Source organism: Suncus etruscus, chromosome 11 (assembly GCF_024139225.1).
Source record: "Suncus etruscus isolate mSunEtr1 chromosome 11, mSunEtr1.pri.cur, whole genome shotgun sequence".
In the NCBI taxonomy this organism is placed as follows: domain Eukaryota; kingdom Metazoa; phylum Chordata; class Mammalia; order Eulipotyphla; family Soricidae; genus Suncus; species Suncus etruscus.
In genome coordinates this window covers 42,566,440-42,586,931 of record NC_064858.1, presented here as the reverse complement: position 1 = coordinate 42,586,931, position 20,492 = coordinate 42,566,440, and the positions used below count along the sequence as shown (strand labels likewise).

The 20,492-nt window shown below is 36.5% G+C and overlaps 1 protein-coding gene across 1 annotated transcript in view; it reads left to right on the top strand.

Moving 5' to 3' along the window:
• The window catches only part of KITLG (KIT ligand), an 86,307-nt gene that overhangs the window by 48,026 nt on the left and 17,789 nt on the right, over positions 1 to 20,492 (top strand). The window contains exons 3-6 of the mRNA XM_049783968.1: positions 2,558 to 2,620; positions 15,475 to 15,645; positions 18,787 to 18,946; positions 19,628 to 19,711. Coding sequence (XP_049639925.1) covers positions 2,558 to 2,620; positions 15,475 to 15,645; positions 18,787 to 18,946; positions 19,628 to 19,711 — 478 coding nt within the window. The remainder of the gene's footprint in view (positions 1 to 2,557; positions 2,621 to 15,474; positions 15,646 to 18,786; positions 18,947 to 19,627; positions 19,712 to 20,492) is intronic.

Below are 20,492 nucleotides of genomic sequence, written 5' to 3'. Positions count from 1 at the left end.
TGTAGGAAACTCCACTATGTTTCTGCTTTTGCAAACTTAGTTTTTAGATATAATTTAAGACAAGAACAGGGCCAGAATGATAGCATAGCTGAAAAGTCATCCCTGGCACCAGATATAGTCCCCCATCCCACTCCAGGAGTTGATCCTGAGCACAGAGTCATCAAGAGTAAGCTCGCCTTGCATGCGGCTAATTCTTATTCGAATTTTGGCATCCCATATGGTCCCCTGAGCCTACCAGGAGTAACCCCTGAGCACTGCCTGGTGTTACACCCTCCAAAAATAAAGATAAGAGCAGTACTTTTCTAGATATCTCTACTCCTTATCTCTATTCTCCCCTTATTTCAATTGATGCTTTCAGAATTTACACTAACCTTCCTATGTAGCTGTCCTACCTGCTTAAACAAAATCAGTGAAGCATCTTACTTTAAACATAATAAGTGAAGCAGTTTTTTTTTTGAGAAAGGAAAGTCCAACTAAAAACTTTACAATAATTTCCTAGTTAACTCTTTAGCTGATGAAAGAGGAATGAATAGAAGAGTCACCAAGAGAAATTGATGATATCCTGAAGGCAGACTCAGAACTATAGTGTTTATGCTATCTATGCACTGGACTTAACTTTCACCCATCAGATTGCCTTAACCCTCTCTGATACAGCTATGTGTGTGTATTCTTACCTCTTATCCTCTAGAACCGGTTTTATCTTTCCCCAGTTCTCCCAAACAAACTATATGCTTTCCTCTTTGTATATGTCTATGTCCCACTCCCTTGTAATGTATAATGTATGTTTGTCCTTATTCACTTGCCATGGTTAAGCACTGTTTTAAGCATTATTGGATTCTTCTTCAGCAAGGCTCCAAGATCAGATGTGATTATGCATTTAAGCTTTTCATCTGCATACTACCTGACACCTTTAAATACAGTCACTCATAGGTGCAAGACTGAGTTGATTGATGTTAGATGGTGCCAGTGAAGGAGAAGCATAGTAAAAGCACAAAAGAATGATTTACTTGGCTCCCTCCTGTTGACTTTATGTCTTTGTGTCAATATTTTACCCCAAATTGTTCCTAGGCTCAAGGAACTATCTACAAGGCTGAAGAAAAATTTAAAAAGTGTGCTATGTAATGGGAAACTTATGGATGATGTGTCATTGGAGATGACATACTGCAGCCAACATGTGCAAGATTCCAATATACTATGGGGACAGGAGAAATTTAAATGGAAGAGGAAAAATAAATCTTCAAAAATGTGGTGGGCACAATAAAGACAAGAGTATAACCACATGTTGACATTACATTCTATTTTGAGAATCAGTAAGCTAAATTGATCATGGGTTGTATTATTTGGATAGAAATTCTGGCAATGCTAGAAGGGTAGAATGACATGGGTGGTGTGTGTAGGAAAGGAAGTAAATGACCTTAGAATTCCATAACTTAGAAGGAGGGATGCCTATATATATATATATATATAATCAGTTGCCAGTATAGCTTGAGTACCTGATGAATTCAGTATTTATAGAATCTATTGGGCACCTTCCTTTATTTTATTTATAAAATGACTGTTTTACATCGCTAATTTTATTTTTCTTTTACAATATTTGGGAAACTAGGACTTAGAGTTTAGAAATTGTTCCACAATCCAATCTCAGAATCAGGTGCTTATTCACTTTATGTCACAATAACTGATGAAAACATTAGATATATATTTTTTAATTCTTTAAGTAATGAAGCAAACATTTTAGGTATTTTAAATATTTAGGCTTGGGTCACAAAAGAAGTACAGCATGTACGCAGTTGCCTTGCATGTAGCTGATCTGGGTTCAACCTCCAGCACCAAATATAGTCCCTAAACACCACCAGGAGTGATCATTGAGCATTGAGTGAAGAGCAAACCCCCCCTCCACCAAATAAAGTTCAGTCTTAAGTAAGTGGATTGAGTAATAATACAGAGCCAGATATAAGCTATTGAATGAGAAAGTACCTTTATTTCAAATACAGAATTGTTGTTTTGATGTTTCACGGCATCTTTTCCTCCTGGACCAACATCAAAATGTATATGTACCCCAAATACGAACATGCATTGCAGTTATTTCTAGGAATTATTAAGAAGGTTTAGTAGGTCTGTCATGGCGTTTCAAATAGTGGCTCCTTGGTGATATTGAGACATTACCTTAAGAAGTACTGACAAGGAATATATATTGTATTATGATAGTAAGGAGAAGAAGATAGAAAGACAGTCCTGGGAAGGAATTCTGTGACCACAGATGGAAACTGAAATTCAGATGATTTCCAAAATTAAATAAATTGTACTGAGATACTCATAATGAATTTGAAACTCATGAAATTTGTATTCTCATGCACTTTATATTTGGATTGTACTTTGGATTATAAAAGCTGTCAAGAATGAAAAACTTTATATTAGTATTGAAATTTAGTGGTACTTAAAAACATAACAGGTTATTTTTTTTCTAGATCACTAAAAACAATATGATTATTTTATATGTATGGACTTTCTTAAATATATATATATATATTTCTCTTTTATTTTGTTGTCTCCGTAGGTGGCTAATCTTCCAAAAGACTATTTGATAAACCTCAAATATGTCCCCGGGATGGAGGTTTTGGTATGTACACTTTGAGCTCATTATAATTGTTTACAAAAGAAATAGAATTATTTATAATTGTAAGGATATTGACATTTAGAAGCTTACTTAATGTCACTATTTGAAGAGGATATTTTTTGGGAGTTGAACTGTATTTTTCTTTGAACATACAGCTAAATTTTAAGTATTGATTGACATTTCAGCTTATATGTCTCAGACAGTATTCCCTGCCAGTGTCATAGTCCTTAGAGCTAACTATAGTTTCTTTTTACTTTAGCCCTTTAAGAGACTCTTCATAAAAACTTATATAACTTTTCTTTTTTGTACTTAAAAAGGTAACACATGGTTCTTTCATGGTTAGTTTGAGAACACAAAATGATTTATTTCCAAATTCTTTAGCAATATGTTACTTCTTAGGAACGTATTCAAATGTGTAGCTATGATTGATAGTTCTCTTATAACCGTATAATTTTACCTGTGATATACACCTGATATATGAATTTTAATATTTTATATTATCTGCTAGCAATATGCTTCATATACCACTTTGCAACTTCTTGTGTGTATTTTGTTCCGTGCCTTTGGTACAAAATACTAGTATATGATCGATTTAAGTTTATAAACTATTTCAGGTTCTTTGAGTTAAAGCAATTTAAATTGTTCTCTGTTCTGCAAGTCCATATTTTTTCATAAAATACCAAATTATTTATTTTATATCTACCTTGTTCATGTTTTTAAAACTTTGCATTATTTCTGTGAGTTAACCGATCACCATGTTTCCTATGTCAGGTTTTTTAGGAATATCTCTATTTTGGTACTGTTATTGTATTTCATAAAGACTTTAGATGATGTAAATATTTTTATAATTTTAATTAATAACAATGGTATATTTATTTTTATTGCTTAAAAGCACTTCATTGTGACCTATGTAAAGTTCCTTATATATAATTCCTTAGAGCATATATATCTCTTTGTGCTGAAGAAATTATCTTCAAGTCTGGCTCACTGTCGATCCTATTGAAGTTTAGTGGAGAAAATAGAAATACAAAATTATAGCTGGGTGTTGGGAGAGATGGTACAGCAGGAAGGGTGCTTGCCTTGAATATGGCTGACTTAGATTTAATCTCTTGTATCCCATATGAACCATCAGTGCTATCAGTATTGATCCCTGAGCAACACAAGGTGTGATCTTAAAATTGAACATATATGTAGCATAAAACAATATTTAAATGATAGATAGACATGTCTACATATATATGTATATAAATCAAACTGAAAAATAATTCATATGATCAATCACTTTATCAACAAATCTTTTTGTTCAGGAAAAATATAGGGAACCAGCACTAACTTTTGTTGATCAGGCTAATTGATGTGTGCTTGTTTCTTTGACTTTTGAAACCAAGGAACTATATTTGCTCTTTCTATAACACTTTCCCATTTTCAAAAAGGTTTCACATATTTATCCTTTGGGGCAACTAGTAAAACCCTCTGAGTTAGGGAGACATAACATACTGCTCTTTTCTATACAAAAATTGACTCAAGGTTCTCCAACTAGAAAGTGACAGTCTTAACAAGAAAACTCTAAATCATTATTCTTAACCTGGGGTCACAGATTATGGGTTTAAGTAATGACAATAGTAAAAGAAAGTGTTGTAAATAAAGGATCCAAGTAAGAAAGGCTTATCCTTTTTGGATTAAGATTTCCAGGTTTATTCAACAAATATTACCCTGCTCTAAAAAAAAAAAAAAAAGACTATTTTGTGCTGGTATGATCCTAGATTTGAGTATCGACTGGTAATAGTAAGAGCCAAACTTGTAAAAAAAAAACACTCTGATTCATTGCCACATATTTATTTTTGCTTGTTTCTGTAATTGAGAAAAGTCCACTATGCTTTTTTTTTTTTTAAACTTGGCACACTGTCCTGGCATAGCTGGAGGAACTGTTCTTGGCTACCACAGTTGGCAATAAAAACAAGCCCGTGCACAGCACTTTGGGCAGAGCAGGGTCTTCAGCTTTGTTTCACCTCATTTTGAAATATTCATTTCTGCCAAAACCACAGGAGTTTCCCAGTGGAGAGGCTGCTTACTATTTGTTCAAGGTCCCAGCTGCTTTATCTTTTGTCTGGAACAATACAGGGTGGAGTGGGAGTCAGGCTGGGTACCAAAAGCTTCACTTGGGCCAAAGCAATAAAATTGTGCCCAAGGCATTGGGCAGAAGAAAGCTCTTGAATAGAATGTACTTGATTTTCTTTTTTTTTTTTTTTCTTTTTCTTTTTCTTTTCTGCTTTGATTTTAAAAGGCAGCAAAATACTCTTGAAAAGAGAAGGCTGCTTTTCTAAAGGTTCTCTTTACCTCTCTCACAAATAGCTGGGTTAGACTGGCCAGTTAGTATTTAAATCCAGGGATAATAACCAACTATTTTCAACTCCAGCAAACTTTAACATTGCCAGGCTGTTAGTATTTCCTTTAAAAGTTCCTAGATTTAAGAAATCTTAAACATCTGATTCTTTTCATTTACTGGGAATATTATACAAAGGCCAAAATTTGATTGCTGATTTGTATCACACCTCTGAAAATATTATAACCTTTTTTTTTGTTTTGTTTTGTTTATGGGCTATACTCACTGCTGCTCAGGGATAACTCCTGGTTCTGCAGTCAGAAATTACTCCTGGCAGGCTTGGGGGAACCACAGAGGATGTCCCGGGCTCAGCCACGTGTAAGACTAATGCCCTATCCACTGTGGTATTGCTCTGGGCCCCGATTATAAACTTTATAAAATCATATAGACTATGACTGACTTGTTTTTGATGAAACGTGAACAGTTTGTAATCAAATTAAATTTTATGTTAATGAATTACTGTTTTAACTTTTCTTTAGAAATATTTTCAGATTTAAAGTGAAGTTGTAATGTTAAATCCACCTAACTGGCCTAGCCCCAGAATGGGATCAGGGGCTGGAGATCCCTCGATCTCAGGGAGGGTCCCAGGGTTCAGGGATGCCAGGGGTCCCAGGAAGAAAAACGCCCGCCACCGAATGAGGAACCACAAACCTTGAGGATGCAATCACACGCAGGTTTATTTTCTTTTCAAAATTCTGGATGTCACAGCAAGCCAGGAATTTTGTCTGCTCTGAGACACACACCCCCAGCATCAAACTTTACAAACCTTTAAGGGAATTCATATGATAATGAGCATACAGGTCAAAGCATTTCATAGGTTTATACAGTTTGAATCACCCAATGATTTTTTACAGAAAAGGCACAATTTTCTGACTGTTCAGCCTCTTCCTGACATAATTTACCCCCAATTCCTAGACTGATGGCATGCAGAGATATGGGTTGAGCCCTTCAGGTGGTCTCCTAATCTACAGCGTGGATAACCATCTGTTCAGCCCCTTCATGACCTTACAGGGATCCCACCTGGGGCCTGATGTCTCTTTAGATAGTCCTCCCAGGTGATTCCTTGGGTGTGTACTGATTTAGCTCGGGGAATGTCCCTTGCTGACAGGGCGGAGGTATCTTGTGTCAGAGTGGAGGTGCTACTTTGGATTTTGGGCTTGGCCGTGCGGGAGGTCATGGAGTTATTTTATTATTAATGAATTTCAGCCAGCTGGTGACAGAAGCAAAATTAGCATTAATTCTAAACTTCAAGTCTGTTTTCCCTGGGCACCTGCTTAATGCTTGAGTGTACTATTTTATGTTTACTATTGCCCCATATTTGTTTTGTTATATTTCATTGTGTTCTGATGTTTAAAACTACTTTTGTGAGGCAGCAGGCCGCTAACTCAGAGGTCCACCTCAGGCAGTGGCTCTGCCTGCCCGTCAGAGGTTTTGAAATAACTTGCAAAAAAAAAAAAATCTTTAAAACAAGATATAAGAGGAAAAAACACAGCTTCCTATAAACTATATTCTTTAAAGCTCTGAATCAAACTGAAAAAAAAAATCTCACAAGATCCTTGAAAATCAAAAGTTACACACCGAAATCCAAAGTTTAAAGGTTACACCCCAAAATCAAAAGTCACCTCTTTTCCAGACTCAACAGTCAGAATAGCCAAAGACTACCCATATATCCTTTAATTCATATTCATGTATTTTTAACATTTTACCTCATTTGCCTTTATAAAGATGTGTTTCCTCTTCATGCATGTGACTGTTATTTTCAAGCCTGTTCAGTACAGTGTATAAACCATGGCTGTTGAGTTTACTCCTAAATACTTCAATGTGTATTTCCTAAGTAAAGGATTTTTCTCTTACATAACCATGGTGTGGTTGCCAGCTTCGATAAATTTAGCAATGTCTAAAATACTTCAGTCCATTGGCTGTCTTTCAAATGGATGCAAAAAGATGTTCTTCTGCATTTCTGTTTCTCTAGTACAAGATTCCATCTAGGATCAGGATTCGCATTTACATGTCATGTGTGGCTGGTGAGATAATAACTCCTCAAAGATGTCTCAAGCTGTGAATATATAACCTCATAAGGCACAGGGCATTCCGTGTGTGTAATTAAGGGTATGGGTAGAGAGAAATGAGTCTCAATTATCCAGGTGGGACCAGCCTACTCATATAAATCCTGAGAAACATGCAAACTGTCAGAGCCATATGGATGGATTTGAAGACATTACGAGAGGCCTTTGAGGCTGAAAGAAGAGGTCACGAGTGAAAGAATGTCAGTAGCCTCAAGACTCTAGAAAATACTTAGAAACAGATTTTCCTGTAGATAAGACTCCTGATTTTTAAAAATTTTTCTCTAGTAAGAACTATTTTGGATTTTTGATTTCTAATAAGTGTAAAATAATAGCATTGGATCATTTTTTCGGTTATAGATACCCCAATAAATTTAGGAAAATTAATATATCATCCCATCTGCTTTAAAGCTTTCTTAGTCTTACTGAAACTAATGAGTTTTGAATAATAGAGCACTCCTTTTGAGATAAATATTTCTCTCTTGATGGATGTTTCTTTACAATAATGCCCCAATTATGCAATCCAAGTCATTGATGCTACAACAATGATGATGTAGCCTCATTCCAAGGTACAGTTTTTATAGTCTTCTCATGGAAGCACTTTTTTTAATTACTTAGTTAAGTAGTGAAGCTATTTCTATGGATTTATCATTAAGTAACTCAGTAATATGTTTAGAGTGATGCCTCAAGATCATGTCTTAGATACTTCTTGATTCTATCACAGATTTAGTGTCTAGTGTTGAGTCCCACCTGAACAGGTCTTTACTGTCATGCCAGCTCTTTATAGTTATTTTAATTTGTTTATTCTTGAGCTTGGGACTGGTGCTCAGGACTGCTACCTGGCTCTGGTCTCAGGGATCCCTCCTGATTGTGCTAGGGATGCTGGGTGACCCCGACCAGCCAAGTTTAAGGTAAGGGCCCTTTCCCACTTTGTCATGGTTGTAGACCGGTAGTTGTTCTTGTTCAAGGCTGAAGTGAGGAAACGGATAAGAGTAGCTGGGGACTGTCACTCTCAAATGGGCCTCTACACAGTGCTGTAGGAGAGCCTACAACACAATTTCATTGCAAGGCTTGGGCATCTGCAGTAGCTTTACCCCATTGCCATGTCTTCTAATGTGAGGTATTGACTTCAGTAAACTACAATATATATTTTAAACAAATGCATACACCTGATCATTTTGTTCCTTATTTCTGTGCTGAAGAATGGCAGAACCAGGAAGTACTTCTTCCACAAGGTCCCCAAGCATCCTGTGATGGAGAGTCACTCCAGACACTCTCTTAGTTAGCCTTTATATTCTTTATTGTGTTTCTCCACAAATGACTTTCTCTGTATCTGTGATGCTGGTCATTCATTTTATTTAGAAAACTCTTGATTTTGGGGACTTGAAGGACATCTTTCCTTTCCTCTCTGGAAAGCCAATTTTAAAATTTTTCTCAACTTAAAGAGCAGTTTGCCATTTCTTAAACTTTTAATTGATGATGTTTTACTAATCTATAAACAGAGAACAGAAATTGTGCATTTTGGCTCTGTCTTTTATTCTCAGTGCCTACTAATAAGCGATAACCACTTAACAATGATGGAAGGAAGGGAGGGAGTGAAGAAGGAGAAGGAAGAAGGAAGAGGGGAAAGAAGGAGGGATTTGGAGGGACTAGGGATAGGGAGAGTGGTAGAAGGGAAAAGGATGGAGGGAGGGAAGTACGAGGGATAGAGAGGGAGGGAGGGAAGGAAGTAAGGGGGGCAAGGAAAATGGAGGAGGGATAGCAAGGGATAAAGAGTGAGAGAGTACAAGGAGGGATAGGGAGGGAGGAAAGGGAGGGACTGAGTAGGATTAAAAAGGGAGAAAAAGGGTTAGGGATAGAGGGAAGGAAGGAAGAGATGGAGGGAGAAAAGAGTGTGGGATGGAAGGGAAGGAGGGTTTCTAGGACTGTTTTAGATTGGCCTGCCCATCAGAAGTTTGTCCAAGGGAATACCAATATTTTAGGCCTAAGAGTCAAAGCCAGGAGGCAAACAAAGCCCACTAATAGCAGCCTACACTTGCTATATGAGACATATTTTAGAGAAGTGTGCCTGACTCTGAGCTTGCTGGAGTGAGGCCAAGAGCCATTGATTCCCTTAGTTATCTGAAGGGCCATGGTGCCTGGTTCAGACTTGAGACCAAATGAGTCATGGTGGGCAAATAGAAAAAAAAAATTCTTTAGCACTTGGCTTTAGAAATAAAAGAAAAATAGACAAGTGCTTGGGAAACTTGGCTTCTACTGTATCTGTTTTTAATCGATTGTGCAACCTTTGAGAACCCGATTCATTGCTCTAGGCTTGGTTTTCCCATATCTGAAACTGGTGGGGCAGGGCTGGGAGCCTTTCTGGTGTTGCTTCCAGAACCAAGCTATCCTGGGGAATGCTCTGGCTCTCGATTCTTCTGATTGCTCAGCCAGGAGATAGCTAGAAAAGCTCAGAAAAATAAAGGAATGCTTTGTGCCCTGGGCATTCATACCTCTAATTTTGGCAAGGCTGAGGATTAAAACACATTAAAGAAAACAAAACAAAAACAATCAAGCTGGGCGGTATTGCTGATAATTAGATTAGTTGGATTAGAAGACAAATAAACAGTCCTTGTGAATATGCCTCAGTGGCCTCACAGGGTATGAGCTTTTTTTTTTTTTTTTTTTTTTCCCCCTTATAGTCTCTAATGAATAATTTACTCTAAGTCCTCTGTAGAGAGAAAATTCTTTGTGAATATCTATACTGTTGGGCCACCAAGGAAGCAAGAGCTACTGAAGGAAAATCATGGCAATTAAATCAATAAATATATGTGTGTGTGTGTATGTTTAAGTCTGTTTTTATCTGCTTTTGACTTTAATTCTATAGAGCTAATGCTGAGTGCTCTTTGATACTCTTCTCTTAAAGCAAAAGTGGAAGGAGGAATCAAATGCTTTAGCCAATAAACCAGAATGGTTTATAGAATGAAGCATGGGGTGAAAGAGTGAAAAAACAGGGTTCTTATGCCAACTGTACAAAATGAGTATCAACTACACAACTGATTTCAGCCAGTGTCTTAAATGGACATTACTCATTCTGGGAAGACAGGACTGTTGTATCACACAACTTGGGAAAGTCAGGTATCATCTCTCCTAAACTTAGGTAGAATTTTAGAGCATTAATAATTTATTTTTGCTTTTTGAAAGCAGTCCTATTTATTAGAAACTTTTATAATAGTTTTAGTTTCTTATCTTTAGTCATCTAGATAACTCATAATTTGATGGTTTTGATCTTTTCAAATTTATTTCTTTTTTTGGTTTTGGGGACACACCCAGAGATTCTCAGGGGTTACTCCTGACTGCATTAGAACTCGCTCCTGGCAGTCACAGGGGACCATATGGGATACCAGGATTGGAACCACTGTCTCTCCTGGGTTGGCTGCCAGCAAGGCAAAAGCCCTACCACTGTGCTATCTCTCTGGCTCCCTGATCTTTTAAAATTTCTAAGGCACTAGTTTCGAATCTACAACTATTTAATTCTCATGCTATAGTAGTAAGTCAAGGAGATCGAGTCAACAGCATCATGGTTTGAGTGAGCATTTCTAGAGTGTAATACCTGTTATAAATACGTAAAAAGAGAAATTGTTCATTGTTCTAGTCATCCTAGTTAAAATTTAATTACACAGAAGGTAAGAAATCAGAATACTCCAGGATAAGCCAAAGAGATAGTGCGGATGTTTGCCTTGCACACAGCTGACCAAGGTTCAATCCCCAGAACCCCATAGGATTCCCTGAGTCCCACCAAAAGTGACATCTGTATCAGAGCAGTGAGCAAGCTCTGAGAATTAGAGTGTGACTCAATAACTAAGAAAAATAAAATCTAACAAAAGCTTCCAAGAAAGAAAATAAGGGACTGAAAATATGGAGCTAAGCAAAGTCCAAATGAAGCATCCCTGTCAAAGCCAGACTGCATTTGAGTAAATGAAACTGTAAGTGTTACATACTTCAGATATCTAGAAAGTTCTTTCTCTGTATCACCTCTTCGACATCCTTCTTTTGTCAATTTGCATTCTTCTAGTAGCACAACAGAGAACATTACTTATATCTTACATTCTCTAATGAATGTTGTGAGTTAATATTTACAGAGAACTATTTAAATTTGAAATGGGCTCTTAAAGATAAGAAATAACAATCTTAGGAAGAAACAACAGTAATATTACACTAACTACAAATGTTCTAAAGACAAAGAAAGAAAGAACACTTTGTAAATTGTATGACCATTAATCATCCATATCTTAATTGGGATTCTGAAGAGTTGAAAAACAGAAACACCTCTTATCCCAGAAATGAAATAATTTAATTCACAGTATTTTGTTCTCCTTGCAAATCATTGACTAGATTTAATTAAAAGAAAATACAAAACTGCTGGATGTTCTTGTTAAAACTGGTTCCCTTTCTTGCTGGCAGACAAGTCAGCACTGGCTGATATTTAATATTATTCAGTTTAGTTTTATCTTTAAAAAAAAAAAATCCAAGAAGGATTTAGGGCTTAGAGGAAAAAGTGGCTGACTAGTTGAGCACATGCGTCACATGTTCGAGGCCCCGACATCAGTCCTAATACCACAAAAATTCCCCAGTTCATTCTGGAACCCTTAAAAGCAAACACTATTGTTTTAACAAAAAAGAAAAACAATAAAACTTGATATTGAAAGTAGTTATTCCCAAGGAAATATGGTAAGGATGAGTGATGAATGAGCTATGATTCCAAGACTTTTCTTCCCAGTGTATATTTTTGATCAGGGTCATGCAAAAGTTCATATAAAGCATCAGCAATTGTCATGATTTAAAAGGACAGATATTGGCTATTGGACTGTGGGGTTTACTTGCGTTAACTCTAAGAAGCAAAGGTGTTTGTTTATTTGTTTGGGGAGCTTGGGGTCACACCGGGTGGTGCTCAGGGGTTACACCTAGCTCTGCGCTCAGGGTTTATTTCTGGCAATGCTTGGGGGACCATATGGCATGTTGGGATCAAATCCAGGTTAGCCACATGCAAGGCATATGCCCTACTTCAACCTCTTGTACTATCAAGCTAGTTCCATAAAACAAGATTTTTGAAGAATTTTCTTTTGTGTTTGGAAGACTAATGAGAGGGCTAGGCATGAGTAGAGCAAGGCAAAGGCTTGCAACATTTATGTGTATTTGCTCTTCACTGAGAAATTTGCACAACAAGGCATGAAGTAATTGACAGAGGCTGGTTTTTCACATAAATACCATTCAAACCGTATTTCCAGTATCCCACAGCCTCGGAAACCTGCCCTGGCTGATAGGATTATCTAAAAGAAATTATCACTGTGTAAAAGGAGGGGTTCTTGGAAAGCAGATCAATGCAAAGGAAAGACTGACAGCTTGAAAAAAAAAAAACCCTAGTAATGATGCAAATATAAGAACTGGAGATAAGCATTGGTTTGACAAAACAAAGAACCCATTGGAAACTGTCTTTGGAAACACAAAGTCTTTGAGAGCCTCGTTGAGGGGTTGAATGCAATGGCGTAATTGAACTACGGTAATTCCAATTTGAGATTTTGTTTATTTTTTTTATCTGAAGTCAGAGCCAACAATCCCAACAGTTTTGAATGGCATTTCATGCTTCCAGGAATTGAGGTTTACCTATCTGTAGATTAACCAGTTTCCTTTGGGGGCAGTATTATATTAATTAAGACTGCTCAATGAAATGAATACAAAAATGCACTTTTTATCATTTAGGATAAACAGATTACTTGATCACACCCTACAGAAGAATTCTGTTTTATTGTTTTTTTTTTTTTTTTTTTTTTTAATTTTTTTTTTATTTAAACACCTTGATTACATACATGATTGTGTTTGGGTTTCAGTCATAAAAGGAACACCACCCATCACCAGTGCAACATTCCCATCACCCAAGTCCCAAATCACCCTCCTCCCCACCCAACCCCCGCCTGTACCCTAAACAGGCTCTACATTTCCCTCATACATTCTCAATATTAGGACAGTTCAAAATGTAGTTATTTCTCTAACTAAACTCATCACTCTTTGTGGTGAGCTTCCTGAGGTGAGCTGGAACTTCCAGCTCTTTTCTCTTTTGTGTCTGAAAATTATTATTACAAGGGTGTCTTATTGTTTTATGTTATTCATTATTCTTTGATTTTATATTTTATTATCATTAGACTTATTTAGGACATGAAAAAGCCAAGTCAATTTTTATTCAGCTGTCCCTAGTATTAATTTTTCTTATCTCACTGTAACCCTTTAGCATTCAAATAAATCTTTTTTTCACTTAATATTTAAAATACAGGGCCAAAGCAATAGCACAGCTGTAGGGCGCTTGCCTTTCATGTGGCTGATCCAGGACGGACTGTGGTTGAAACTCCTAGAATCCCCTATGGTCTCCCAAGCTAGAAGTGATTTCTGAGTGCATAGCCCGGAGTAACCCCTGAACAACACCGGGTGTGCACCCCCCCCCAAAAAAAAAGCAATAAAAAATTTAAATACAAATGGGAATGTATGACAGCATACAAATATTGATATGGTCATGTGAACCTTACAAAATTCAAAGTCATTCTAATTTAGTTAGAATTTTGTTCCTAATCATCTAATCTTCTGTTGATCTCAGCCATTTAGAATAGAAAATCTTCAAATTACAATTAGTCAAGTTAGATTCATTCTTTACCTCATTTTATATGGGCTACCACAATGGAGACTGGCTTTTTGTCAGTAAACCTTTGCAATCTGTTTGTTTGATGGTAAAGGGTAACTTTGAACCAAGCTAAGCAAAAGGTTGACCAGTAATAAAGAATTATTTTCTAACTGGTAGGCTCTTATGACACAGAAAATTATATTTAAACATTACACAAAAATTATTTTAGCTATTACATTTTGCATTTTGTAGCAAAATTGTCCTTGCCTACCTATAAATACAGCTATGTGATGTTTGTGACTTGATTCTTGGTGAGCTAAGCCTAACTTATTTTTTATTTTTTATTTTTTTTTTTTGGTTTTTGGGTCACACCTAGCAATGCTCAGGGGTTACTCCTGGCTCTACGCTTAGAAATCACTCCTGGCAGGCTCGGGGGACCATATGGGATGCTGGGATTCTAACCAATGACCTTCTGCATGAAAAGCAAATGCCTTACCTTCATGCTATCTAGCCGGCCCCAAGCTTAGCTTATTTACTATAGCTGGCCTTGCATGGCTAGAAAGTGGATCCCTGATAGAGTACTTTTTTTCTCATTTATTCATTGCTTTATTCACTGTACATTAGTCTGGCAAATAGTTTTGAGCAACTCTACATGTTCATAGAATTACCACCATTGGTAATGATATGGTGGGGAACAGATTTTATATAAAAACTTTATTAAAATATTTCATCAGACCTATTTGAATTATATACATTATCTCCTTTGAATAGCCTGATTTTCTTATGCCCATTCTGCAGCTAGAAAAAGTGAGATCCAGAGACTATATGAAACTTGATTGGAGTATCTTGGCCCAGAATTGAAGCCATTTCTATTTCCCTGGCTTGAACTTCTAACCTATGGACAATTCTGGTTTCAAAGGCCAACTTTTATACATGATTTAATAGCTCACAAATATTTTGAACTCTGTAACCATTTTTTGAACAACTTTTTTAATAGTATATATACTGTGTGTGTGTGTGTGTGCGTGTGTGTGTGTGTGTGTATATATATAAATTTGATATGGTCATGTGAACCTTTGATATGGTCATGTGAACCTTACAGTATTAGGTCATTCTAATCCAGTAAGAATTTTGTTTCTAATAACCTGTTGAATTCAACCATATATAAAAATATAAATATATATTTACATTAATATGTATAAGATATATATCTTATACTGTTACCAAAAATACAATGCTCTTTCAGACATTCTTTTTTATTTTGTATTGTTTTTTTAATTCATTTTTAAATGTCTTGAAATTAATCAAGCCTTTCGGATAAAAATAAGCTGATTTTTATCTGACATTTCCATTGGTAATCCTGTTCATCAAACTATGGCAAGTTCTCTTTTGAGAACAAGGACTTCTTTCTACACTAAATTTTCAGTATCATCTTTCTGTCTAGAGCTCTTTTAAGTACAAAAATAAACAATCTTGTAGAGAATTCCATTCCAGGAATACCTGAACATTGTCAAGGGTAAGAGTGTCCTTTTCTTATCTTGATTTCTGTCCATGGAAGGACCAAATCTTTTTCCATCAGTGCTTTCTTCTGCAGTCATATCTTTGGAAACAGGATGTGAGATTTGAGTTAAAACATGAGAAGTGACCTGCTAAGATAGAAGGAAATAGTAGTCAGTGCTTGAGTCACAGATGACTGAAGGCTACACCAAGCGGATTGAACTTAAAATAGACGCTTTAACTCTGTTTTTTGAATTTCTTGCAGCCTAGTCATTGTTGGATAAGAGAAATGGTGGTGCAATTGTCAGAGAGCTTGACTAACCTTCTGGAGAAGTTTTCAAATATTTCTGAAGGCCTGAGTAATTATTCTATCATCGACAAACTTATAAAAATTGTGGACGACCTTGTGCTGTGTATGAATAGGTCCTCATTTAAGGTAATATTGTGTTTGGGTGTTACTCTGTCATGGACTACACTGTGTGGTCAGGGTGGGAGAAGAGAGGGCATCTGGATTTGTGTGGTTATTTATTTCTAACCTACAATTTAAGAATATTCATAGCCTGGAGATGGAGCTCTGTAATAAAGTGTGAGTTGTGCATGCATGAGACCTAGATTCCATCATTGAATCCCTGCCAATACCACCATAAAACAATAAGAAAGGCTTACGAAGAACACAAAAAAATTAAAAAAAAATTAAATTAAAAAAATTAAAAAAAGAACACAAAAAAATAAATGCTTGTGATTTGAAATGTATATCAGGACTTACATGTTATTTCATAAGAAAAGGAAAATAAAATTTATGTACACCATGAGCAAACACTGCCCTGCTTGTCTTTTTTATTTTATACATGACATTTTCATAACCTTCCTGTTCATTTTCTAATGTTTATCTTTAAATGAGGGATTGTGTATGATGAGCACTTACACTTGACATCTGATCTCCAGTAACTCTATCACAAAAAGGGCATTTCATCTTCACCAAGTAGTGTGGTGAGTAATTGTGACCGATTTCAGGATCTCAACAAAGCAGTATTGAGGCAGTGATTACACAGAAGAAGCAATAGGTCACAGAAATCCAGAGAAAGATTCAAAAGTTCAGTCCTCTCACTAAGTCCCCTGTCAACATCCATAACCCCCTCATGCTCATTTTCCTTATGCTTAAAATGAGGACAGTGAAAACTCCATCTCATGGATTATAGTAAATAACATGTTGAAAACAAAATTTGGGCCAAACAAATGTTAATTTTTTGATTTATTATTTTATAACACTGTTGTACGAGACATGTTTTACCTTGCATTTACAAGCCAAGGTATAGCTTGTAGTCTTCTAGAATTTGAAACCTCAAGGTATTCAATATGATTTAGTATTGTATCCAACCCCACTATCCTTGTCCAAATTCTGGCTCCTCTTCTAAGATCCAGCTTCAATTCTATTTGTGTTCTCTGAATGCAAAATTCATATCATGCTAGTGAGTCTAATCACTACATATGATCAGGTCTATTGTTTTGCTTTCTAATTTATGAGTCAAAAATATCTTATCAGGGCCAGAGCAATAGTACAGCAGGTAGGATGTTTGCTTTGCACACAGCCAAACTGGGTTTGATGCCATGCATCCCATGTGGTTCCCTAAGCCTGCCAGGAGCAATTTCTGCCAGGAGCAGAAACAGGAGTAATCCCTGAGTACCACTAGGTGCAGCCCAAAACAAACAAACAACATCTTATAATCAATAATTTTGCTGCAGTTAACATGTCTTCTGATATATTAGTACATATACTATGCTGATGATATTTGATAAGAAGGAAAGGTCACAAAAATATAGGTTTTATAAGGTAAGGTGTCAGGAAAGAAATAATGTCTGATATTTAGTAAATGAGAATGGTAGCATGAAAATTTCAAATAGAAAAGTGTTCATTTACAAGTTATGTCACTTTGGCCAGGCCTCCGAAATTGACATAATGTGGTGTTTCTCAGTTGTATTGGACATTTGAGTTTTATATAAATATTTATCATTATTTATCTCTAAAATATAAACATAATATACTTTAAAAAGCACATGGTGTTATATAGATGTTAAACCTACTTTTAAATATAATTTTGAATCTGTGAATTCCTTAAGCATAGCTTTGATTTAAAACAAATCATTTTTTAAAACATTTTTTACTCAACATTGTGTTTATAAACCTATTTGTACATGGCTATCCAATTTCAATTTTTATTGCTTAAAGAACATTCTCTTGGTTAATTATGCCATTATTTATTAACTCACTCTTCTGTTAACTATGTGTTTATAAACACTGCTGCTAATGGGTACATAGTACAACATTTGCCTTGCATGTATGAGGCCCTCACACAGAAGAAAAGGAAATAAGTAAGGGAGAGAGACAGGGAAGGAGGGAGGGAAGGAGGAAGAAGGGGAAAACTGAAGAGGGATGAAGGTAATGAGGGAGGGAGAATCAGAAGGGAAAAAAGGAAGAAAGGAAAGGAGAGGATGGGAAGGAAGGGAGAAAAGGAGAAATGGATGGAGGAAGAGAGGATGGGGAAGGGGAGGGAGGGTGGGAAAGCAAAAGGGAAGGAGAGGTAAAAGGAGGGAGGAATGGAGGAAGGAGGGAGGGAAATGGAAAGAAGGGAAGGAGAGAAGGAAAGATGGATGAATATGGAAAGGAGGGAAGAAGGGAGAACAGAGGGAAGAAGTGAGGGAGAAAGGAATAAATAGAAGAGGGAGGGAGGGAGAGAAAGAGGATGGAAAAAGATGGAAAGGAGTGAGGGAGGAAAGATGAAGGGAGGAATGGAAGGAGGGAGGAAGGAATGAGGGAGAATTAGGACGAGAGGGAAGGAGGGAGAGAAAGGATCTAATTTGTTGTTAGAATTACTTTTACACCTGTAGTATTAAATAATTAACGATGGGGCTGGATGGCGATGGATGGAGGCCTTTGTGCTTAGGCCCCAGCCACGTGGCTTTATCCCCCATCCAGCTGGCGGGTTCCAGGCCCAGGTGATCGGCGTAATCAAGACTCACTCACAGGCAGGCTTCAGGAAGCATTAACTTTATTTATACCCTATTCACCACATGTGTGTGGCCTATCTCATAACCTTTTAAGCACTAGTTATTCTTGGCCCTGCATCTAAACTCCTTTCAGCCATCTTCCTCAGAGCGCCCAGCAGCGCAGAAAGGGCCAAGAGCCAAAAGGGCCCGAATCCCTTTGGTTCCGCCTTATCTAACATTTCCCAGACCCCTCCCAGGAATGGGAGGGGCTCGCAGGTAAAGTTACACCTATTATCCGGTTCCCAAGACCCCTCCCAGAAAAGGGTGGGTCTAGGGTCTTAAATAGGTACACCCACAACACCATTGTCTTCACCATTGCTCATTGCCATTGCCATCCCTTTCCTTTTGTTATTGACACTTAGACTGAATTGGATGAGCTCATTCTAATGTAATATTCATCTAGATTCTGTATGTTTAAAAAGTTGTCTAAAGTGTTAGGATCATTTGAATCATTGAAGAACATGTTTAAAGTCTAATGTTTTGGTGTCAGTGATGTCTGTAGACTGAGAAATGCAAACTATTTTTCTTTTAGAATGTAAAGAAATCATTGAAGATCTCAGAAACCAAGCAATTTACTCCTGCAGATTTCTTTAGAATTTTTAATATATCCATCGATGCCTTCAAGGACTTGGAGATGGGGCCATTTAAAGCTAGTGAATGTGTGTTCTCCTCAACATCAAGTCCTGAAAAAGGTAATAGTCATTTGAATTAAAATAGGAAAAGCAAATGAGAATGGTGTCTGTGTTGAGAAAAATCTCTCTCTCAAATATATGTGTAGCTAGAGAAAGATGCATGTTTTTGTATGTCTAACATAAAAATCAAATGTCAAAGGCACAAAAAAGGTCATAGGTAATTGGTTTGTCAAATCAATATTCATCATCTTCGAATTAAAGAATGGTGTGTGTAAATAAAAATGAGATAATTGCTCATTTCTTTTTAATGTGATGTTTGCTTATGATGGACCAAATTATATTATCTTTATTTCCCATCTTCTTAATGTCCTCCTCTCACACCTTTTCCTTAAGGCTCTAAACTAGTCATGAATTCTCACCTTTACCAATTACTCTATGTTTAGAGTCTTCTTTTCTTCACAAGATCTTTATAATACAAAATCTTAATTTCATGATTTTAATGAACAATTTCAATACTTCACATTATGCATGACTATTAGCAATTATAGGCAAAATAAATCTTTATTCTCTGATCTCTGGTGACTAGAAGGCGACCCAAGATGAAATAAATAGGATCTGAATAATCTCCATTTGGGAGGCAGATCTGGAACCTAACTCTGCAATTGCACTTAGCCTTTTGGGGACTCTGTAATATCTGTAACTCACCAATCCAACACTGACACATTATTGCTTTCTATTTAGATTCCAGAGTCAGTGTCACAAAACCATTTATGTTACCCCCTGTTGCAGCCAGCTCCCTTAGGAATGACAGCAGTAGCAGTAATAGTAAGTACATATATCTGATTTAATGCATGCATGGCTCCAATTAGCTTCTATGGGAGTATTGCATGGGCTTCAATGGCACCTTTGTAAATTATCAATATGAGATGATTCAATTACTGTTCTTCCTCCTATGATCTTTTGGAAAAATTAAATCTTAGGAATCTAGAGTGGCTTGAGATAGCTTGAGATGTTTAGCTTGAGATAAGAGCTTGAGATAATGTTTAGAGAATGAAGTCAATACATGTTCTGCTAAATTATTTGAAATAAGGCATGAATTACTTTTAGAGCTATGATGTAAGTGAATTTATGGTACCACTAAATTAAAAATTTTTTTTTTTTTTTTTTTTGTTTTTGGGCCACATCCGGCGGTGCTCAGGGGTTACTCCTGGCTGTCTGCTCAGAAATAGCTCCTGGCAGGCACGGGGGACCATATGGGACACCGGGATTCGAACCAACCACCTTTGGTCCTGGATCAGCCGCTTGCAAGGCAAAGGCCGCTGTGCTATCTCCCCGGGCCCATGTTTTGTTTTTTTTTGTTTTGTTTTGTTTTGCTAAATGAAAATTTAAGTAAAATTTTCTTAACAAAAATATGGCACTTTCAAAATGGACAAAGAACACATGTTGGTTGCACACAATTCTAAAGATGTTCTCCATTTTGTAATATTTCATTATTTACTATTGTTTGCTTGAAAATATATTTTTGTTTTTTACTACAAAATTATATATTTCAGAAAAAATGGTTTATTTCCTGAATTCTGTTTTCTTCTCAATAAATGATTTTTAG